Source organism: Fomitopsis serialis, assembly GCF_022376445.1.
Source record: "Fomitopsis serialis strain Sig1Antser10 chromosome Unknown B0H18scaffold_67, whole genome shotgun sequence".
In the NCBI taxonomy this organism is placed as follows: Eukaryota; Fungi; Basidiomycota; class Agaricomycetes; order Polyporales; family Fomitopsidaceae; genus Fomitopsis; species Fomitopsis serialis.
In genome coordinates, this window is record NW_025955027.1 from 1,112 (window position 1) to 24,017 (window position 22,906).

The window sequence follows — 22,906 nt, forward strand, 5'->3', positions numbered from 1 at the left end:
GCGGCTCCAAGTCTCCGTTTCGTGCAAGAATTAACACTCCAGCACCTTCAGTCCGCCGTGAATCTCTACCACACTCCCGTTCACATCAGGAAAAACCTCTCCGGAGAATTACGGTGTGTTGGCTCACATTCTCGACAATACGCAGCATCCAAATTATACTCCACTATTCTGACATTATTCACAGCATTATTCACTACTGTACACACCGTCTGTGCATACATTCGTAATCTGTTCGTAATACAATGCAATACGAGCACATGCTACTGAGTTCTCGCTACGAGCTAGAAATACTCATATGGCACGAGAAGCCACGTAATTGCCAGAATCAGTCGTTCAGGCAAAGGACGCAAGAACATTGAGGTGTATGCAATGTACTCGTAGACCCTTCGTAACAAGATATATTGCATTATTTAAGCTACACCTCGAGTAGGACGTACTTCTCGTGCAGCCTGACAGTTGTCATCACCAACCCTGACTGCTGAAAGTGCGGTATGCGCCGGAGTTTCCGCTATCTGCGGTAGTTTTACGAGCGAATCCGAGTCATCCGGCACAGCCGCACAGGCAATGGTCACCTTTACGAAGGCTCGCGCATGCGAGCACGACGAGATGGCGCGAGCGGGCGGGTCGTCGTCATGCTGCGAGTATGCATAGGTACGTTCGTCTCGTGTTGCATTGCTGGGTGTCAGTCCATCCTCGTGTTGAACGCGGGCACGGCTGTGGTGGTCTTCGTCACAGTGCATGCTGCCGGTCGCCATGCGTGTCGCCGAGGGAGCGCGAGCAGTTGGGCGGCGGGCGAGCAGGCGGGGCGAAAGGCCGTGCGAGCGGGTGTGCGAAAGGCCGTGCGACCGCGGGCGAAAGGAAGCGCGGGCGAAAGAGAGGAAGCACGGACAGAAGAAAGCGGCGGGTGGATAGACAAGCAAATGCTGGTGCTGAAGGTAATGCTGGCGGAATGAACACCTTCGTCAGCACAAACAACAGCATATACAATCACCCACTTACCTGTTTTCCCCGTGGTTAGCCCGTCCTCTCTCGCACTACTCAACCGCCTGTCTGGAGCCTACTGAGTAAGATTTAACGTTCGGAACGTTAAACCCGGAGTGAGATTCGGCCGTCTCGAACGTGGCGGCCGGCGCCGGCCGGAGGGGTCCGGGTCCACGTTGCAGACGTGATCGTTGCCAGCGGTCCGGCCGGAGAGCATGCCGGCCGGTTCGACCTCGTCGCCAACGTTGCGGCCGGCCCTCCCCTCTTCAAATCCCATCCTGAACGCTTCACCCGGCCTCTATTCCCCGAGCGTTCCAACGCTCCGGCCGGAGTGCGTCCCAGCCCACCCCCACTGCTCAACGCTCCACCCGGCGTATTTCCCCCAGGGTTCCAACGCTCCGGCCGGAGTGCGTGCCAGCCCACCCCCACTGCTCAACGCTCCACCCGGTGTATTTCCCCCAGGGTTCCAACGCTCCGGCCGGAGTGCGTGCCAGCCCACCCCCACTGCTCAACGCTCCACCCGGCGTATTTCCCCCAGGGTTCCAACGCTCCGGCCGGAGTGCGTCCCAGCCCACCCCCACTGCTCAGCGTTCCGCCCGGCGTATTTCCCCCAGGGTTCCAACGCTCCGGCCGGAGTGCGTCCCAGCCCACCCCCACTGCTCAGCGTTCCGCCCGGCGTATTTCCCCCAGGGTTCCAACGCTCCGGCCGGAGCGCGTCCCAGCCCACCCCACTGCTCAGCGTTCCGCCCGGCGTATTTCCCCCAGGGTTCCAACGCTCCGGCCGGAGTGCGTGCCAGCCCACCCCCACTGCTCAACGCTCCACCCGGCGTATTTCCCCCAGGGTTCCAACGCTCCGGCCGGAGTGCGTGCCAGCCCACCCCCACTGCTCAGTGTTCCGCCCGGCGTATTTCCCCCAGGGTTCCAACGCTCCGGCCGGAGTGCGTCCCAGCCCACCCCCACTGCTCAGCGTTCCGCCCGGCGTATTTCCCCCAGGGTTCCAACGCTCCGGCCGGAGTGCGTCCCAGCCCACCCCCACTGCTCAGCGTTCCGCCCGGCGTATTTCCCCCAGGGTTCCAACGCTCCGGCCGGAGTGCGTCCCAGCCCACCCCCACTGCTCAGCGTTCCGCCCGGCGTATTTCCCCCAGGGTTCCAACGCTCCGGCCGGAGTGCGTCCCAGCCCACCCCACTGCTCAGCGTTCCGCCCGGCGTATTTCCCCAGGGTTCCAACGCTCCGGCCGGAGCGCGTCCCGCTGCGCCCGGCCTTGCCTGTCTGCAAAACCGGCACCCCGAGATTACATCGGCCACTCGGGTGATACATTGTCCAAGGGGCTACGCTACTTTTGGTGATGGGACATCATATTGTGATTTCACATCAATGTGGATAACTATTGATCTATGCTGCGGGTGGAGGCATCCACTCGTGATCTTATCCAGGGCATGAGGTAGCCTCATGGCGAACGGAAGGTACCCACGAGGCCGGTTTTGTGCGGGGATGTCTGGCTGATATATCTCTGCGTTGCCTTGAACCCTTGCGACACTGCTCATTCCCCTGTCTCTGCCTCGTTCATACGATGATCACACCGGAGCAGGTGCGCGTCCAGTACTTCTCGTATTTGGACGCGATGTATCTTCGCTTCCTCTCGGCACCGGAATCGCGCGCCCCGCGTGCTCCACTCCCCGGACTACTCCTCGATGTGTATCTCGTCCGCCAAGCCCGGCGTGCAGCTGAGATGCTTGCAAAGGCGTTCAATAATCGACGTACGTGCCCATAAGTTGTCAGCTTCCATGGTCATTTACTCATTCACGAACAGTTACTTTGCCGTGGGATGCAACAACTCATCCATGTGCCGTCCCGGACGACGATGAATTGGCCACGGTGCAATACGATGATTGCGCAGATCCGCTCACCATCGAAGACAGTAAGGGCCGGATGCTGTTGTGGCATCTTCCCGGCGTGATCATAGAGCCCTTTGAGGTACGCCGGAATCCAGAGGGCTTTTGCCGACGGTCTCTAAAACAATACATAAATACAAGGGTGTAATATGGGATGCGACGATGGACCTCAACCCACTCTTGGCCCGGAACCGCCCGAAGGCTAGCGCGGGCTGGAGGGAGAATATCGCGAACTTCCGGCAGCCGCAGGAGGGGGACGAGCTCGTCCCGGCATGTGTGTCGTTTTCACCGGGATGGTTCCAGCTCGGACACGACGTACGTATTCCAATACGTTTGCGACATTATTTCTCTCACAACGAGCAGGGCGCGGACGATGTGCCAAGTGTCTCTCGACTGCTCGCCGATCCGAACACTGCCGTCGCTGGCCGGGCGTGGTTGGCCGAGATGATCTATCCGCATATCATCATCTCCGGTATGCTGCACATTATGCACCCGGATTTATATGACGCCGGTATTGCCTCGGTTGAAGCCTTGCGAAGCGATCCAGACCGGGCCAGCGTTGTGGATACGTGGCAAAACCCATTCAATGCGCTCTCGGTGGTGACAAACCGCGCAAGCCCGGTTCATCGCGACAAGATGACTCCTCTGAATGTCTATGACATTTTGATGACCATCGGGGGCGATCACGAGCAGGTATCCGGTTCCCGACATTGCATCTCAGGCTTCCCTATCACAGTGGTACAGTGACAGCGTTTTCGGGCACTCGCCTCCCCCATGAGGTTCCGCTTTCATCTGCGGAGCGGTTGTGTGTAGCGTATTTTATGCGACGGAATGTACATCGTTGGGCAAATGTGCCTTCTGCCGGTTGGCGCAGCACTGGAGAATGAGGACCGGGAGGCGGGGAGAGTGGTTAGCGAAGGGAAATGGCTGTACATTTGGCACTCCGTAGCTGTACGCTTCGGGGTCCATAAGCAATCCATGTTCTTTGCTGATCACAATATGCTCTGATGCGCATAACGCACACCGGGACATTACGTAGGTTTGACCGGGGAAACACAGGCACATCTCAGTAACATCGACATCTCATTGTGCACTACTTTGGAGTCTGATACAATACCACGGTGAACATTACTTGAATGCAGACTCAATCACCCGGAAGTACGACACTGCTGCCGGGGCCGTTGGAGTCTCCCCGCGCTGCCAGGCTTCCAGCTCGGCCGCATTGGCCCGGGCGGCAGCATGCCAAAAGTTCAGCTCTGCCTGTATGTAAATGTCCATGGTTTTCATCGCCTTCCCCAATTGCTGCAACCATTTCATCATATTGTTTGGCATACTGGCCGGCATTTCATCCGGGCAGAGTTTCGCCGGGAGCGGAAATCTGGGCAGGTGTACGCGATTAATTTGCTCGGCGCGAACAGTGACTTTGTCCTAAGACATGCATTAGCATGCCCGTTTAGCAGGGTGATAGGTCATCCATTCGACGTACCCGCAATTTCTCCAACTCGAGATGCTGCGAGACACGCCGAAGCTGATCCTTGGATGCTTGGAGCTGGTCTTTGATGATGTCGTCCATACAAGCCTGGTTTGCTCTCAATTCCTCCAGCATTGCTTCCGGGGTAGTGATTCCCGCGGGTAGGTCGTTCACGGTTTGATTTACCGCGCCTTCCCATGCCACGGATTTAGTATCACCGGGGATGCGTGCATCGGCCCGAACATTACCTATGTGCTCTCCGCCCGAGACTGGCATTCTCGGGAGATAGTCCGGCGTTGAATTTTGACCATCGCCAACCATTGTGGTTCCCTTGATTACATTCGTAACAATGTCCACCTCTTCGGCACCCGGGGGGGCCACAATCTCACAGTAGGCGGACATGGCGTCGGTGAGACCGTAGGCTTCGGCGACGTCGGCCTTCAGGAGCTCCTGAAGGCCAATCATGAGGGCAGAAACCGACTAAGTTGTTCGTTTGCTGTGAGTCTACGTAAGCAGTACCTGGCACACTCACCAGGCCGACAACGAAGTTGTCAAGTGCCCCGGCCGCAGCGGGATTGCCATTCGCTTCGGCAAGCGTTTGGAGAGTCTTGGGAATCATGAGATTGGTTTTGATGTCTTCCAACACTTTGGCGAGGATTGCATTCATGTTGACTATGAGGTTCTCGGTGAAGAGTGCGCGGGCTGTGTAATCGCAATGGTAGTTGATGTGGACACAGTGCGATGGAGGTCTTATCGGTAACTGATCTCCAATCCAGAGCACGTGATTCGACTCTGGGAGGGTTACCTTCTTTGGTATGGGATGCTCGGCACGTGTGTCACATTGCCGAGACATGACTTCTCGCAATTCGGGTGGTGTGACAGTATTTGTGCTTAATCACCCCCATCACGCCGTCCTTCTACATTCAGCTCACATTTGTTTTCTCTTCCAATATGGATATGGTGTGTTCCCGTTGCTCCCACCAATCCCATCTCGTGCATTAACCGAGATGGGCAGTCATACATTCCGGAAACATTTCCGTTTTTCAGATGGGAGCTCCTTGCATTTGCATTGTCCACCCCGTGAGTGCTTCCCACGGTTCATTGGAGAGCGCCCTGGTAACATTATTACTTAGGCATGCCGAGATTGTCGCCGGGCGGCCGAATACATATTCAATCACCCGATATCTGTTCGGGCAGGTTATTTTGTCGGTCACATACGAAAGAAGCCAAGTATCCATGCGTGTTCCCGACACCGATGATCGCCTGGAAAGAATCATGTTGCTTTTTGATGTTGTTGAGGCACGGGATGGACTGTTAGAGGGTTGACCACCTCGTCATAACTGTAGTGGCGCTTGTCTCCTGCTATCGTGCTTTGCATTAGAGTTTTGAATGCCAAAGGCCCTTCACTAATTACCCGAGACCTGGCATGGAATATAACAATCCTTGCCCGGTCACATTTATCATGCAATCGGTGTGTCCCTCTAAACGCACTGCCAGTCCCTCTAAGATCACACGACCGGCAGGTCATTGGGATGCCAATGTTATGTATAGAGGTGTACCGCATTCTAACGGACACTCCCTGCACCGAGGCCGGGCCAAGAGGTTCAGAAAGTGCACGGGCCGAGGTTTTCCAAAGTGCTCGGGCCGAGAGGTTGGGACTGCACTCGGGCCGCGCGGTTGGGACAGTGTTCGGGCCGAGAGTTCTTTGAAATTCTCGGGCCGAGAATTCGGGAGTGTGCTCGGGCCGAGAGTTTGGCACATGTGCTCGGGCCGAGAGTTTGGGACAGTGCTCGGGCCGAGAGTTCGGGACGGTGCTCGGGCCGAGAGCTCGGGACAGTGCTCGGGCCGAGAGTTCGGGGATGTACTCGGGCTCGGAGTTGGGTTCACGGAGGAGCTGTGCGCGATGTATGGCTTGGGCCTATTGCTCGGACCCTGGGAGCAATGTCGTCGGAATGATGGTATTCTCCCGGAGAGACATTTTCTGTATCAATGGACAGTCGGTACAGCTATGTCATAACATTCGGTTCAATGTACAAATCCCGCCATGCCACCATCGCATCTTGATGCAGCCGATCAAACAGTGCAGCCTGTGCCCGGCAGTGTTGTGAGAACCCGGGGTACTCGGCCTCCGTGTTTCTCGTTGCCAGCTGCCGCCACCGGGATGCTTCGTTGGCAAAGTATCGACACACGGAGTCAAGCTCCCGGCGCAAGATTGCAGCTTCCTCCTCCAATCTGTCAACCTTTGACCGGGCGTGGAACCACTGTACCCGGTGAACTGTACTCAATGTCAGCAAAGACTCCAATGTTGTACGCGCATGTTTCCTACTGATTCCCAGTTCGTCATCGCTCCGCATGTCGCCACCGACGTCGACATTCCATATCCACGAGGACGATTTATGCCTTTGTCCCGGCTTATTAGGCTCGGCGATTGCGGTCACTGTGTTGAGATCATCCGTTGTAAGTTGCTTGTACTTTGCCTGCTCTTCTCCCGAGACGCCAAGTACTTGCATGGCGGCTCGGGCCCGGCGATAAATGGCAGCTTGAAGCTGCACAGCTCGGTCGAGTTTCCCCAACTTCGTGAAGGATCGGGTGCGCTTTGTGTGGCCTTCCCTCCTCCCGTGCCGAATGGTGGTCTGGAACTCGAATGACTTCTTGCCAATGAGAATCCTCAGCTGCTGCAACGCATCATTTGCCTGTCCACGGCGGAGGGTCAGCTCATGTGCCGCCAATCGTTGCAACCCATTTGCAGCAAGTGCATTCCGGGATAAATTGGACGGTAGGCCGAGTTTGGTATGCTCGGACGCCTTTGACGGGTACGGAGCTGGTGGTAGACTTGAAAAGAGGCGCCATGGGCTGTCGTCGTTGCGGTCCTCCTCCCATTCATCCCCCGAATCGTCTTCCACTGCATCCTGCTCTGCGATGCCCCAGTCATGCCTTCGGTGAATGGCAGCCGCTCGCCTGTGGAAACGCCGGATTTGGATCTCAAGAGTCTTCCTCCGTTTCGCCAGTTTCAGCTCCTGCGGCCGAGTAACGATGGCCCCCATTTTCTTCACGTCCTTCTGGATTCCGAGTCTGGACTTACGTCAGAAACACACCGGACAATGAGTGTGGAACGCTTACTGTTGCTCCTCAAGCTTGAGGCCATCTGCGATCCAGTCCGCTGTCCCGACGCGATCCTCGCCCTCTCCCTCCTCTTCCGCCAGCTTTATTTGAAGCTCGAGCCGGGATGGCACTGTGATCATATCAGAACCTAAATCAGCCTGGGTGGCCAGTGGACCCACTGATTTGTTTCTTGGCTTGGTATCTATCCATTACCTTGACATCCCGAAGCCTTTTCCGTTGTACTATCCTCAGTTCCCTCCTCCACGCTCCCAGAATTTCGGCATCGACACTGGCCTCCTTCGCGGTCAGGTCGGCCTTCATCTCCGCCAGCAGTGGGCGGTTCGCTTTGATTTTCCTTCTCAGCGATGCCACTATCAATTGTCAGCCCGGTGTTCTCTCCGAAGATCAGTGAGAGGCCTACCCATAGTGATCATTTTCTTCCAATTCCAGTTGTTCATGTGCCGGTCGAGTGTTTCTTGCCGATGGGATGTTGACATTGTGCGTGTACTACCCGACACGGGATTGATCCCCGACCATTGGGTTTCGATGATCTCGCCGTCAGCTTGCCCGGCACCCTCGGTGAATGTGAGAGAGTGCCGGAGTTCGCATTCGGCCTTATGACCATGAATGTGAAAGAGCCCGATGCACTTGTATAACACAAGGCCACCGGGCATCTCCAGGTGGGGATTCTGGTCAAACCGGTCGTCGAGATGGACATGGTACTGGCACATTATGTCGTACGAGAGGTAAACGTGCCCAATCCCCCTTGACCGATAGCCCAGGGCGTTGGAAAGGGAGTAGTCCATGTTCATCTGACGTTCACCCTTCTGATAGTTCACTACCGAGTGCGGAACAAAGCACCCGTGCCTCAAACAAGATGTTGCGCCGATCCCGGTGACAGCCAGCTTATGCCGGTCGGCGTTGGCCTGGGAGACCGCCTTGTGGTCGTTGCAGCTTGAGTGCTGTGGGCGTGTTAGCCAGACGTTCTCATGGCCGATGTAAACACCCTCACCATCTTCACGTCCTTCGCTACTTTCAGGTGCTCCTCGTATGGGCCGGGATGAACCATGAACATTTTCCCCGGCATCAACGGTACGTCGTTCTCGGGCTTGCGCATTTTCATTTGCTCGGCGTGGAAGTTCCCATCCATGACATATCCTCGGGCATATAGGTACCTCCAAAACAGTTCAGCTGGCGTATACCGGTGAACAGGGTAACTACTTACTTCCTATCATCCACCTCCCAGTCCGCGGGTATGTTCACTCCGGGCTGCGGACACGCCGGGCAAAAGTGAGCGAGGTCACCGTTTCCCGGAGCCCCCCGCCACTGTGGCCCGTACCCAAACTGTTTCTTCGCCTGCAGCAACGCCCATTCCCGGCTTACCCGGAGCAATTCGAGATATCGATCCTGTGCAATGGTGATCATCTGGGCGAGCAGGCGTTCCGGCAACTGACTCACGGGTACCTCATGAGGAAAAGCCGGGTTGGTCGCCCGGCGTATCCGCTGGTAGAAGTTCATAGCCGTAGTCTTGCACTCCAAATTGTCCAGAAGAAACGCGTCCAGGACCGCAAAGGTGAAGCACGTGCGAGCCTTCCGCTGACTCGCCGGATACAGCCCGGCATCCAGCAACTGCGACGTGTGGTCACCGGCGCCGGGACATCCGCACGGCGTCACCGGGAGGAAGTGCACCCCGGACGTGTCAACAATAGTCATCATGGCTGGTGGAGGCCGTGGTGGCGAGTCGGCGTGATGCAGAGGGTCTGCAGGTATCTCGGCTTCGTCGTCGCCGGCAGCATTGGCCGGCCTATTGGCTTCTCCGTCCTCGTCATCGTCCAAGACAGCCGCCGGCTGGGAGCACTCCCCTCCTCGGTGCCCGAGGTTGATTGATACTCCAACCTGACGGAGCCATGCAGGTTCCCAGTATCCCCCAACATTCCACTGCTCAACCCGGTGGAATGGTGTTCGCCGGTGCTCGGCGAGACAGCACGTCGGGCAGAAGATTGGATATCCGATGCAGGACATGCACTTCCACACACCGCCACCGTTGTTGCACCCGGCGCACATGTAGCTGCCCTCTGCGTTGAGCGGCGGGGGTGTGTAGTGGGCGTACAGGGATCGGAGGTAGTTGTGCTGGAGGGGGATCCATTCTCTCAGCATAGCGGGTTGGGTCTGATGGTGTGGGTAAGGCTCGGTCCACAACAACACTTGGGAATTCTGTGCACCTGTGGGGCAGTCTGACGAACTGAACTGAAATCACAGAATGTTGTGTTGGCAACATCATCGGTTGGTGGTGTCCAGCTTAACTGTCTCGTCGCTGACCGAGTTGTTCGACGGGGTGTAGCCGGTGGAGTCTGTAACCCGCTGTTCTGTATTTCAACAAGTCGTGACCGCACACCCCTTGCTGTAGTTCGTTTCTTGAGTGTGAGCTCAACCACTCCGGGTGAGGTTGCTATTGGCCGCAGTCGACCCATCGTTTGAGGGGCGCAATCACCCCACCGCCAGTTGAACAAGGAATACGTGCAGCGTCGTCTCGCCGTCGGTGAATACACAGCTTGTGTCTTCCCTGCCATAGTCACCTAGCCCCACTTTGGAGCGGGCCGGCCGCACGTGCACCGAAGACAGTGGGGCCGGGCCCAGAGAAACCGATCTGAGTCGCAAACCGATCGTTGCCGCCCAAATCAGACAGCATTTCCGATGAAATTCATGGTTCTCATGAGAAGCGACCGCGTAATGGGCCGGGCGGTTGCTCCCCATTTGCATATACAATGATGCGGCCGGCAAGGTATCGATCACACCGGTCCGGCCGGCCTGCCGGGTCACGTGTCGGGTGCAATGGGTTTCATCCGGGCAACGAGGTGCTAGAAGAAAATTATGGGTTGCATTTGGGCCGAAACCTCAGATTGACCCCTGAGATTGAGATTCAGCGATCGCCTAGTCGGTGCGGCCGGTGATGGACCTCGTTGAAACGGGGTAACCGGAGTCCTCGACCGGGCCCGAGTGATGTAGAATCTGGATTGCACGGGATCCTCGAGAGCGAGGGCAACGGAGTCACACTTTTTTGACAAAACCAATTGTCGTTCCGTCCTTTTGTGACGAGCCGGCCGGAATTCTTCCCATCAGGGCGGCCGGATGCGGCTGAAGGGTGAAATGTACAGAACAAATTGTGTATCATGTAATGCTTAGCCCAACACAGTTGTTGCGGTCGGGTACATCCGTGCAAGGTCACAGTCGACTGATTGTCACGAACAGGCCTTCGGGATCACTGTCTCCGTAGCGCCGAATATACCCACCCGTTGTTACGACTACATTCGTCGACACATCACAGCCTGCTCACCCTGCATCCTCACTTCGTCAGCCACGCTCGCCATGGGAAAGGTTCCCTGGGAGGCACCAGACCTCGTCATTCTCGAAAGCAATCTGAAGGCCTGGCAGGAGGCTTCCGATGATCCCGAGAGCCGCCAAGAGCTTGTTGACAACAGCATTCAACGGCTCGAGGCCCGGAAGCAATACAAGTTCGATGCCGTGTTACGAAAGGTACGTAGTCCAACAGCTTGATGGGTCAGTGAGGAATAATGTCCGGTAGCGTGTCGGCAAATGGTACTCGAACCGCCGAGGGTCGAAGGAACAGGTCAAGAAGGAGATGTTCAAGCTCGGCAGGGATATAACGTGGAGGACGGTGGCCGCCCGGGACCGGGAGGATGAGCTCGGGGAGATCATGACAAGAATTGGTCGGGAGAGGGGCAAGGATGGGTCGGATGAGGAGGAAGACGATGAGGAGGTGGAGGGGGAGGAGAAGGAGGAGAAGGAAGGGAAGCCAGTGACCCGGCACGACATTCCGGGCATCTACCAAACCGCCCTGAAGGAACTCTGCGACAATCTGTCGCCGGAGGACCAGGCCGACTACATGCAGGTCGCAAAGGATTGGAATACCCAGGTGTGGCCAGCCGACCTTCAACGCAAGCAGCTGGAAAACACGGCGCCAACATGATCCGCGATTTCATGAAGATCATGTGGAGGAAATGCGGGATGAGGGTGTTTTTGCTCGGCGGGGTACCGATGGCTGACGGGAAGACCGGTGTGTTGGAGTATGTGTATTAGTGGTAATACAATGCTTCGGTGTCCTGAACGCATTGGCAGGTTCGACTTTAACGACGAGATGTTTCTGGAGGAAGGCGCCCCGAGGGTTCCGAAGTTCACCGGGAGTCAGCCCGAGTGGAAAACGGGAATCATGTATGATCTGTGGAAGACATACGTCGAGGAAGCCTTTGGTATGTGGGAAGATTCCGCAGTGTGTCCGACAGCTGAATGAAGCGTCACCAGATGCGAATGGATTCGGGGTCGAAGAAGCCCGGGGCCCGGCAGCACTGATTGAAGACATGGACTGGGACGAGGACGAGGACGGGTACCCGTTGTTGCCTCCAGCGGATCACGATTGCTTCAAGAAGACGAAGTTCAAGCGCGTATTGTTGGGGACGTTCGTCCGCAAGACGTATGGTGCGTCACACCGATTTGCGACAATCAGCGTGCCTGACACTTCACCCACAGTTCATTTCACCGAACGTTTACCGGCTAAGGTGCCCTGGCAATCACTCTCGGAGTCATCGGACTCCTTCATTGATCCGGAATACCTCCCCGCCGGCAGCGTTCTAAGTGACCCGAGCAAGATGCGCACCGGGGACCTGGACGCGATCTTGAGGCATTGGCGGGAGAGGCAGGACGAACACCCGCAGGGCCCGGTGTTTCGGTTCAAGGCCTGGAAGAACTCCAAGATGGAGATCGTAGTGCCGGATGTTCAGAAGCGTAGACCTCCCGCGAAGCGACCGAGGCAACAGGCCCGGCAGGCCACGCCCGGACCGTCCCGCCCACGTCGCCGCAAATCGAAGGCCGACGTCACCTCCGATGAGGAGTCCGCGGTCGAGAGTGATGAGCAGGAGAGCTACAGCTATCTGTTTAAGGGCGACGATAGCACCGACGAGGACGAGGCGCCACCGGCCCCGTCCCCTACACCCGGAGTGAAGGGGAAGAAGAGGGAAGTGGTCCCCGACTCAACGGATGGCGATGAGGCACCGCCGCCCCGGAAGGACAAAGGGAAGGGTATCGCACCACGTACTGCGCCTTCGAAGCCCGAGCCCACTCGGCGGGCATCCGGAAATGACCGCTCGGGGCAGCAGGTAAATCTGGCAAGCTGAAGGGGCCTGCCGCAGTTACAGCGGGCAGCGAAGTTGTTGACGAAGCGGGCAACACGACCTCAAAGCCGGCGGCGAGCAAGGCCCGGCCGGCAAAGCCTGGTGTCAAGCCCACCAGCGACCGGCCGGAGCCTGCCCCCGAGCCCTCTGTCAGCCGGAAGCAAATCAAGCCCAAGCCAGGTATCGTACCACCACTGACCCGGCAACCCAGGAGGTCGCTAAGCGGCCTGACGCAAATCGGAAGCTGGCCCAGTCGGAAGAGAAAGGCTCCGGCCGAATCCGATGCCGACGCCGACAGCGAGGTGGTCATTCTGCCGACGCCGGGTAGGTAACGGTCAGTGTCGCATGTGCCACATCTAACATTCTTTCATTTTTAGTCAAGCCGAAGAAGACAAAGGACGTGCCGGCTGTGCGCACCGGTCGTCCTGGACCCAGCCACACGAGATAGCCCGGCCGTCGCCGGCAAGACTTGGGACGAAAGGCGGCAGTGGATCAAGCAGCTGACCGTGGACGACGGCGTTATGAAGCTCGTAGACAATCTACACCACCTGGTGGGTGCATCTTTGAGCCTGCGATACGTGGTGTTGACGAGCAGCGACCAGCCGGAGACCGGAGCATGGCAATCGAAGACGAAGTGGGATTGGGCGAGTTGGAAGTACCGCCGGGCAAGTGCACTCCGGATATCCATACGGACAAGGTGTCCTCACGCAGTTCCGCTCCTGGCTCACCAGAATCCGGACAAGCCTCACCGACACTCAGATGGGCCGGGAAGACGGCCTCATGGTCACATTGGCCATTGCAATGGTTGTGAAGGACGTCGAGAAGAAAACCGAGCACCGGAGTGACGAGGAGGCGGAAATCCCGCAGTACGTGCACAAATCCCAACTGACATACCGCTTTGTCGAGGAATTGGGGGAACATTGCACCGAGATCGCGGACCTGTGGTCGGACATGGCATACCGCATGCAGAAAAGCGGAAGGCGGATGGAGAGCCCCAGAAATCATCCGCCATCGGTGCCCGGGCAAAACGGTCCAAGCCCAATGTGTCTGCATCGCCGGCGCCGGGAAAGCGGTCGGCAAAGAGCACGAAGGCGACCAGATCGTCCACTCGCCGGCGTTAATATGCATAGATATCCTGCTACTGTATACGTTCAATTTCAACAAAGTGCCTACCACCTTATCATTCCCACCTCCCATAATGCATCACCGGTGTCTTGACCTGCTAGCCCTGTGTGAGTGCGCTCCCCGAGATTCTCACCGAAGTCTCGGGCCGAGAGGTATGTGAAGTCCTCGGGCCGAGGTTGGTGAATCTCGGGCCGAGGTTGGTGAATCTCGGGCCGAGAGTTCTGTGAAGTATCGGGCCGAGAGTTCGGTGAGATTCTCGGGCCGAGAGTTCGGTGAGATTCTCGGGCCGAGAGTTCGGTGAGTTGCCCGGTCCGGGACTTCGGTGCAATGCTCGGGCCAGGATTTCAGTGCAGTTCCCCGGTGCAGAATTCGATGAAACATGGTGGCAGGAAACTCGGTGTTCCTATTGGCCCAAAAATCGGTGGTATGCTCGTCCGAATGATTGGTGAAGTCTCGGGCCGAGGTGCTGGTGACGTTCTCGGACCGTGCATTTGTGTGTTTGACTCGGCACTCCTGTGGCTTTCAGTCCGGTCTTGGCGCACGAGATACATTGTACATTGGCGACTCTATGTTACACTGAGGTTTACACGTATTCTACAGGACAGGTAGGTTATTCCCGGCTTATCTCATTCCACCGCATTGCCCCCATCCATCTCTTCGCCGAGCCCGTTACCGGCGGTTCCACATCCCCAGACCTGGGGGCCCCGTTTGATTGCCCGGTCCCGGATTCCTGGGGGAGTTCGGCGGAAGTGGTGGGGGTGCTTCAGCCGGAGGAGGTGGCGCCGCTGGCCATTGCCCGAACCCGGTGGGACGACAGAGGCCGGGCTGTCGGTGCCGATGTGACAACCGGGGTACCCTGTTGAGGCGGGACTGTATCGGAGGTTGCCACCGAGGAATGCCGGTTGTGGAGTTGACCGGTGCAGCGAGCGGGAGACGGGGAACCTCAGCCGCCGATGGTGCTGCAGCCAACGTGGTGGGCAACGGCTGAATAGTCGAGGGCGGGGATCGGGCGGGTGCGATAGTCGGTGCGATGGCAGCGGCGGCCAGCAGCTGAGGCACCTGGCTGAACAGGGGCCTCGGGATGAAGCCCCAATTCCGCCTGCACCGGTCCCGAACTCGCGACTGGCCCAGGCGAGACGAGGGGGAAGTGGCGGTGGCGCCGGGGCTGCCTGTACCGTCGGCACGGACACGGTAGCCTCGGAAGTCGCTCCGACCGGGGACTGTCAGGTATGAATGTTAGACAGTTGACGATCAATGGAAAGCCAGATGGGTAAACTCACCTTTGAGGGCACCACCGGGGACGACGCCTGATCGAAGACTGCAGGATGCCCTGCCGGAGCACCTGACGTGGTAGCCGCCGCTGGTCACGCATGCCTCGTCCAAATGCATGTCCGCTCCCGGCGCCGGCTCCATGGTCTCGGCGTTGGGGGTGGTGATCCGGACATCGACGTCCGTCCCATGTCGTTTGTCAGTCCCTGCGGTCCATTGCCGCGCCCTGGATCATATCGCGGAGGGCCTCGATGTAGGCCTCTTGGTCACCCTCTCCCAGGAATGCCAGACCTGACCGAAATGTCAGTTCGAACAGTCAATGTGAGCAGAACAACTCACCGAGCAATCGCTGATGCTCAAGCAACGAGTTGTTCATGGCCTCCAACGCAGCCACCCGTTCATTGAGTTGTCGGACGTCACCCTCGAGCTCGCGGACACGCAGCTCCGCGTTCCCGGCGAGCTCCGCCGGGCGTTGCATGACCACCACGGGCGGCCGAGCGAACCACGAACTCCACCCGGGCCAACTGGATACATACGCCCTACAAAATTAGTGGTGCGTATGGTCAACGGAGGGAAAGCCAGCGTACTGATGTCACTCGGATCGGGCGGCGGGTCCGTTGCAGTCTTCGCCCGCTTGCGTGGGGGCTCAGGGCCGTCTCCGCCTTTGACGATCCCTCGCCACGGTCCTTCTTACCCTTTCCTTTCGACGGAGGCGCACTCCCCTTCCGTTTGGGAGGCTGCTTGGTGACCGGGGTCGGGCGGCGCGACGGGGTGTTGCTGCGTCTGGTGCTCCGCCGGGACCCAGTTGTCGCGACCGAGCCGTTCTCGCTTTCGGTGTCCGAATCGCCGTTGGTGGTTGGGGGCCCGTCGGCGACACTGTCGGAGCGCTCGGAGGCGACGCTGCTTGCGCGGGAACTTCCCGCCGACGACTTCTTCGACGACCTCCCCCGGCCAGCCTTCTGCGGCTTGAACGTGCCTTCGGTGTCGATGGCTTCGCACTTGGTCTTCTTCACATGGCAGAAGTCGCACGCGGCGACCTTTCTCTTCTTCGGCTTGCCGTCCTTCCGGAATGCTGACACCTTTTTGACCGAGATGTAGCAGGGGAATCCCTTGCACGCAGTGCAAGGTGGATCCTGGCAACGAGGTGAGTGGTCAGAACACACGATGATCAGTGCAACTCACCCGCAGTTCCCTGTCCCCCCTCTTCCGGGTCTCACCCTCGGCATCGTAGTCCATCACGAATGTCGCCCGGTCCTTCTTGATGGCTTTGGCCTTTTTCGCGTCTACCGTAGCGTCCGGCGTGTCCAACTTGAGGATGCCTTTGGCCCCGGCTTGCCTGATACCGACGTGTCAGCGATGCCACCCAGACAGATGGCAGGGCACTCACGCTTCCCCTTTGCCTTCGCCGAGACTTGTTCTTCCTCCTCCTCCTCCTCCTCCTCCTCCCCTTCCTCCCCTCGTCCCGCTCGAGCTCCTCCTCGTCCGGCGATTCGTCGTCCTCCCGGCGCGCACGCTGTTTTCCCTTCCGGATCTCGGCGGGGTCGTGGACCGCTGACGCTTCTTCGTTGCGGGCTTCTTCCCCTTCCGCCGGGATTGCGTCGGTTCCTCGTCATCGATCTCCATGCGGTCGTCCTGCACCGGCACCTCCTCCTCGCCATCCGAGTCGTTTCCCGCAAGCTCCTGGAAGCGTACGGCTGGGCCCTGGCGGGATGGTCCCGCGGTTGCATTCCTCGAGCCACGCGGGGAATACAATCCCGTCACTGCGAGTGGGTTGTACCACTCGCAGTCGGCAGGCGGTCGTCGTCCGGACGAATGAGCGAGAGCCTCACCGGGACCCCCTCCGCGTCGACGATGTTGAGCTCCACGATGGCCGACAGGAGCACCAAGGGATCACCGGACGGTCCTCGGGATCCTGTTCCTGCGACCAGGCCAAGGCGATCTCGAACATGACCTCGCGCTGTAGAATACGGTCAGCATCGCTTCGACCATGCGTGATATGGATTATACTTACCACGAGTTCACCAGGGGTTCCATCTGCAAAGTCGAATGTCAACACCACCGGCCGGTGCCCAAAGTATGCTGTGAATACTTACGATCCTTCCAACAGCTCCTCCTCTTCGTCCACCTCAACCAGGCGGCCTCCAAGGAGTTTCAGAGACGCTCGGTTGCTCCTGTAGGTACGCGGCCATTTGTCCCGGCCTCATTGCCGTGACCGGAGGCTCGGGCTCGTAGGCCGGGTCGGCGGCGGCGGCGGCGGCGGCGATGGCATTTCGTCGACATGGTTCGGGCGAGCAGAACAAAGCAGAGTGGACGGAGTTGCGAGGACGGGGCGGGGAGACAGAAGGTGATGAAAGCAAGAGACAAGCGACGCGAAGCCACACCGATCGCGAAATCCAACACCGACGGTCACGTGCACCCGGCGGGCCGCGGGAAATTTACCCGAAGATGAACATCGTGATGGCGCGTCGCCTTGTTGTTGCATTCCATTCTCTACCAGGTCCATCCACCTTGGATTGATGTCTGCACAAGGTACCGTTGTTCTGCATTTGTCGGGGCACGTACTGACTACTCCGGCCAGATTCTGCCAGTCCAGCCGCATCCGGCATCAAGAATATCACTGGCGCCGGCACCCAGCCCGATGTGGCGCGCCACTATCCGCTGTGGAAGACGGGGCTGTTCAGCCTGAGGTAAGCCGATGTTTCCGATGTCTTCCTGAGTTGCACTGACAGTCCTTTGTGCTACTCGGCGAGACAGAGCACAGTCAATCTCAGGACGCAGACCCCTAGCACGGCACCGGGGATGCCAAGACGGGAACTACCGTGTTCGGCCAGGAGGGTTTAATGTCCCAATGAAGCGTAAGGGCTCGCATGCCCCGCCCGAAATGTAAGTCCCTTTGTTTCGTTCCTCTAACACTGACCGACGTGTATGCAGGACCGAGCTCAGTCTGTCCGGCGCGAGACGGATCTCGCGGATGCCGGGGAGTTACAGCAGGCCCCAGTCAAGCGTGTCAGAACTTCGGTGAGTGCTGATACTCTGGTACGTTAGCAAATCCTCACACTAATCAACGCGATCGCTCAGCCAACCACGACACGGGTTACTCCGTCGGAAACGGATACGGTGGATGCGGGCGTTTCGCAGGCACTGCCACGCCCCGAAAGTCGACATGACGCAAGTCAGGTACGCGACGTTCCGGCTTGCATGGCCTGTGCATAACTTTCCTTTCCTCATGACTTTGATCGCACCACGCTCTAGGCAAATCAACCCCCGGCGCGCGCGGCTACCGAGGCCTTTGTCAAGATTGGAAAATGGGGACTGCCCTTCAGGAGGAGGCCGGAGGTATGTGTTTCGTGCTACGTGAGTTGGTCGGCACTTACCAGGCTTTGACTCGGGAAACGAAAAGATGTCGGGACGTTCGGGCAACAGTGCGCCGCCTCGCCAGCCCGCTGTTGCCGGAGGCCAAGCCGCATCCACCGAGCCCGGGGTAGGGAGGAGTGACCCGGACGTTATGGTTGTGGGCCACACGAAGCCGGCCCGTGGAATCACGGTCAACGATTCCGACGTGGAGATCGTGGACGACGGCAGCCAAATCCTCGCAGGCAGCACAAATCGCAAGCCGCCGCCCGCTGTGTCCACCAAGCCTCGTCCACGCCCTCGCATGCTGAAGGCACCTCGGCCCGATGGGTTCGTTGGGCCATCGTTGACTCGGGACAACACGACTATGGCAGGCGGCCGGGCGGCGCGATTGATCACCTATGGGCAGGCATCGAAGCCCGATGGCATGGCGCACCCCGCGCTTGAGAGGGAGCAGCCGGGTCGCGAGATCGCCCACGCACCTAGCGGGGCTCCGGATCCAACTGTGTTGGAAGACAGCCAGCTCAGGGCCTCGGTACGTGGTTATCGCACTATGTCAGACATATGCTCATTTTTGTACCCAGTCTTCAGACATTACGGAGTCGATTGCGAACAGGGACGAGAATGGTGAGTGACCTTTTCAACGGGCAGTTCTGCGTGGCCTGGGTCCCGGCACTGCGTGCCGGGTAAGCTGCGTGTCCCTGCAGAAGGCAATACACTCGCCCGGACGGCGGGGTAGGCTTCGGCGTGCATCAGGACTTCATGACAGCTCTGTGTCAAGTCTGATGACATCGTGTTTATAGCATATCGATTCCACGACGAGGCGATGTTGCTTGGCAGGGAACAAGATCCCTTTTTCACATTCTCGGTTACAATGACTGACCGGTATGATTATGGAAATAACCTGTGGGAGGCAGACAGTCACCCCGCCGTAGACTGGCCGCCAAACTGTACTGTTAGTTTCCACGGCCCTGATTCCTTATTTACTAACTCTTTGCATACTCAGTTCCCGGCCCAGCGTTCACGGGTTCCACACCGACAAGAGTTGCCGAGCTTCAGGCTGAGAAGGCGATCATCATGGCCCGCATTGACGCCCTCAACGCGCTTCAGGCAGCTAACAATCGGAACAATCGTGCCATTGACTGGGTGGTCGAATACTATCAGGCGAGGGGTCACTCGGGGTGATGGGTCTAGTCTTCACACGTGTATTAGTTATTCGTAGTGCACCTGAATGCTATGCTGGCGTGGGTCACAATAAAGCCTTCGCCTGGTACCAATGAATGCAGAGCACCCAGTTCAAATGGCCGGCTGCATGGTCTCAAACTGACCGGCCGGAACGTTGGAGACGTCGGGCCGAGTGCACCCTGCGAGCCCGGGTACGGCCGCAGGGCTACATAGATGGCCGGCCGGAACGTTGGAACGTCGGGCCGAGTGCACCCTGCGAGCCCGGGTACGGCCGCAGGGCTACATAGATGGCCGGCCGGAACGTTGGAGACGTCGGGCCGAGTGCACCCTGCGAGCCCGGGTACGGCCGCAGGGCACTAGATGGCCGGCCGGAACGTTGGAAACGTCGGGCCGAGTGCACCCTGCGAGCCCGGGTACGGCCGCAGGGTACTAGATGGCCGGCCGGAACGTTGGAGACGTCGGGCCGAGTGCACCCTGCGAGCCCGGGTACGGCCGCAGGGCTACATAGATGGCCGGCCGGAACGTTGGAGACGTCGGGCCGAGTGCACCCTGCGAGCCCGGGTACGGCCGCAGGGCTACATAGATGGCCGGCCGGAACGTTGGAAACGTCGGGCCGAGTGCACCCTGCGAGCCCGGGTACGGCCGCAGGGCTACATAGATGGCCGGCCGGAACGCTCCCAACGTTGGGCATAGCACACCCGGGTTTCACATGAGCAATGCTAATGTCCGGCCGCAGCTACTCCGATGTGTCTGTGCAACCATGCATCCCGGGCGGTCGCCACGTTCGCAGTATGCTGCGGCAACACCGGCCGGAACGCTTACATCGACCGACTGCTTGCTCCGGTCGGCCTCCGGGTCAACGTTCGAAACGACCGAATCTCACTCCGGTTTTGACGTTGGTAACGTGTTAGACACACTAAATAATGTGCTGTCTGCCCGTCCACCTCAGTACCAACAGGCTCGTGTGTTCACTCACCTATTCGAAATGGGCTGCGACGCGCGTTTGAGCTGACTACCAAAAGTGCGGACACGACGAGGTTAGTGGTCACAACGGAAGCACACGCACTGACCTTTTTGAAGGTACATTCTGACCGTGACGCGATGCGTGGCCTGCTTCTGAGGCACGGGCCGGGTGATGGGCAGGGCGAGGGAGCTGAGACGGTGGCGTGCAGAGGAGTCAGCAGAGATAAGGAGTGCGAGAGGGAGAGGGAGACCTCTGTGACCGTCACGTACCGGGCAACAGTGCTCGGAGGCGTTTGCTCTGCAAATGCGCGCGGGGGATCGAGGTCACGGGCTGCCAATGGTTGTCAGAACGGGTACACACACACCAACAGGGACGTACCGACTGTCATGGTTAGCTGTCCCAGCGCGGTACAGCACGACGTGGGCTGTGATCTTTGATCATGCTGGAGTATCCGATGAACGCCGACGGTGTACCCGAGCTGCCGTCTGAGCACGACGCGCATTGGGATTGCGTTGGGATGCGGGGCTGGAAGGGCAGACAGATTGTCGTGAAATGGACAGCAGGTACGTACCATGTGCTCATCCTTTCGCGAGGCTCCTGAGCCACGTATCCTCCCGCGCATCCGTCTACTGTCAAGTCAGCGGGCTTGTTGCGTAGTACTACATCGGGCGTTGAGGATCGCGAGGAAGAGACTAGCAGAGACAAGAGACACGGCGCCACTACGCAGAGTCAGATTACGACCTGCCCTAAACTTGATCTTGATCGACCACGTCGCTACAACGCCACGTCGACTCTCGAGCGTCCACTTGCTCAGTACTCAGTACTCAACGTTCTGTCAACTGTCGAGTCAACTACCCGCCCACATTCACGTTACTCGCACGCTGCCGCTCCAACCTCCATCAAGTAAATGCCACCCCATAGCTGCTGTTGCCATGCAGAACGGCCTCCTACCACTCCCAGTTGAGCACCACAGATGTGCTACGCATCGCCGCTCGTGCCCTTACCTCGCTCGCTCTCAGCTAGCTGCTGCGTAGACTCCACATGGGGCTCCAGTCCAACAAGTTGTGCGTAGAACATTTTGTCCGTCTTAATCCTGCTGACATGTATACGTGAATCTTGCATGCTGGCATACAGGGGCTCTACTGTCGTGTACCAACTTGTGTGGGCAAGGTACTGTCATCTTGCCTGTCTCGCTCGCCTACGATGTACGCATCTGATCCGTTCACGGAGTGAGTGCCTACAGTCCAGAGCTGGCCCGAGTCGGACCGACACACTGCTCACATCTTCCTCCTCTCCATCCTTCTCGCCGCGTCTGCCAAATGGCTCTACTAGTACTGCCACGTGTGCGATGCTCCACTCGCACGGACGCTCGCTCTCGTCGCCCAACCATTGCAACGATGATGGCCCGCCTGGCTGCGAACCTGCCTGCTTGTTGGTGCGCAACGCTCCACGCAGCCGCCCTCCGCGTCCTCGAGAGGCCTGGCAATCCGGATGTTCCTTGCGTGGATGACGCAGCCGATAGTAGAGGAAGCTCTGTAGCAGGCCTGTGTCAGCGATGTTCGAAGCCACGACCAGATACAAGCTACCTCACGTGTTCTCAGCATCGCGCACACCGAACACGTCGATGAATCGACATTACGCATGATTGTGAGCCTGCCGCCGAGTCGTATGCGCATGTGGGCGAGTTCGTCTAATACCCGGTTAGTAGTTTCGTCACTAGTATGCACAGCTCATGCTACTTCATTCGCAGCCCTTGCCTTTATAGGACTGGCATGATATACCCGATGAGTAGATTCGAACAATCGAGACGTAATCACATACCATTCCCAGTACTGCCTGTATAGTACCCTTGCGTCTTTGTGCTCCGTAGTGTATCACCCAATGAATTGAATGTTGCTCAATCTCAATTCGTGCTGTCAATCAACTGTAAAGTCTGTCATAGCATCGAGGGAATATGCTACTAGCAAAATACTACGAGTCAATGAGACAGTAATAGCGGATCATGCTCCGGAATGCACCATATTACTTATGCATTCGTACTGGAAAGAGAGGGGACTAGCTAACAAAAGCTATTCTCAAAAAACTCGGGAACATACGTCATTACTGTCTATTCCGCAGAATAACAGTGCATTATGGCGCATTCACGGGAGGGTTTTTTCCTGATGCATGTACCTCGCTTCCTCGCTCATCAAGAAAGCTACCACGTCCGCGATCTCTTCGGGAGTCCCGAGTCGACCGAGGCTGTTGCCGTCCTCCATTCGCATCACGTCCTCCCCGCCCTTGACCACGCCCGAGTTCGTCGGCGTATCGATATATCCAGGCGCGACGACGTTGGTCCGCACGCCCTTCGGCCCCAGCTCCAGCGCCATGCTCTTGCTG

General features: G+C 58.2%; 5 protein-coding genes across 5 annotated transcripts; 2 read left to right on the forward strand and 3 right to left on the reverse strand.

The window, feature by feature from the left end:
• Nucleotides 1-371: 371 nt before the first annotated feature.
• On the forward strand, nucleotides 372-1,048 carry B0H18DRAFT_1023433 (uncharacterized protein; the record flags this gene model as incomplete). The annotated part of the gene is made up of 2 exons (XM_048029638.1): nucleotides 372-941; nucleotides 1,000-1,048. Coding segments are annotated over exons 1-2 (400 nt in total), but the record flags the coding sequence as incomplete, so codon positions are not given.
• Nucleotides 1,049-2,552: 1,504 nt separating this feature from the next.
• On the forward strand, nucleotides 2,553-3,652 carry B0H18DRAFT_1121816 (uncharacterized protein; the record flags this gene model as incomplete). The annotated part of the gene is made up of 5 exons (XM_048034409.1): nucleotides 2,553-2,739; nucleotides 2,793-2,956; nucleotides 3,016-3,189; nucleotides 3,238-3,567; nucleotides 3,611-3,652. The coding sequence occupies 5 exons, from the start codon at nucleotides 2,553-2,555 to the stop codon at nucleotides 3,650-3,652; spliced, it is 897 nt and encodes a 298-aa protein (XP_047890264.1).
• Nucleotides 3,653-4,002: 350 nt separating this feature from the next.
• Nucleotides 4,003-5,012, reverse strand: B0H18DRAFT_1121817 (uncharacterized protein; the record flags this gene model as incomplete). Its single annotated transcript, XM_048034410.1, has 3 exons — nucleotides 4,003-4,302; nucleotides 4,361-4,825; nucleotides 4,878-5,012. 3 exons carry the CDS (start codon nucleotides 5,010-5,012, stop codon nucleotides 4,003-4,005), a joined length of 900 nt encoding a protein of 299 aa, XP_047890265.1.
• A 1,339-nt stretch (nucleotides 5,013-6,351) lies between these two features.
• B0H18DRAFT_880973 (uncharacterized protein) lies at nucleotides 6,352-9,604 on the reverse strand (the record flags this gene model as incomplete). Its single annotated transcript, XM_048040811.1, has 8 exons — nucleotides 6,352-6,620; nucleotides 6,672-7,417; nucleotides 7,466-7,577; nucleotides 7,627-7,818; nucleotides 7,869-8,409; nucleotides 8,460-8,622; nucleotides 8,673-8,854; nucleotides 8,906-9,604. 8 exons carry the CDS (start codon nucleotides 9,602-9,604, stop codon nucleotides 6,352-6,354), a joined length of 2,904 nt encoding a protein of 967 aa, XP_047890266.1.
• Nucleotides 9,605-21,397: 11,793 nt separating this feature from the next.
• On the reverse strand, nucleotides 21,398-22,896 carry B0H18DRAFT_1121823 (uncharacterized protein; the record flags this gene model as incomplete). The annotated part of the gene is made up of 3 exons (XM_048034411.1): nucleotides 21,398-21,474; nucleotides 21,532-21,620; nucleotides 22,700-22,896. The coding sequence occupies 3 exons, from the start codon at nucleotides 22,894-22,896 to the stop codon at nucleotides 21,398-21,400; spliced, it is 363 nt and encodes a 120-aa protein (XP_047890267.1).
• Between the last annotated feature and the right edge of the window lie 10 nt (nucleotides 22,897-22,906).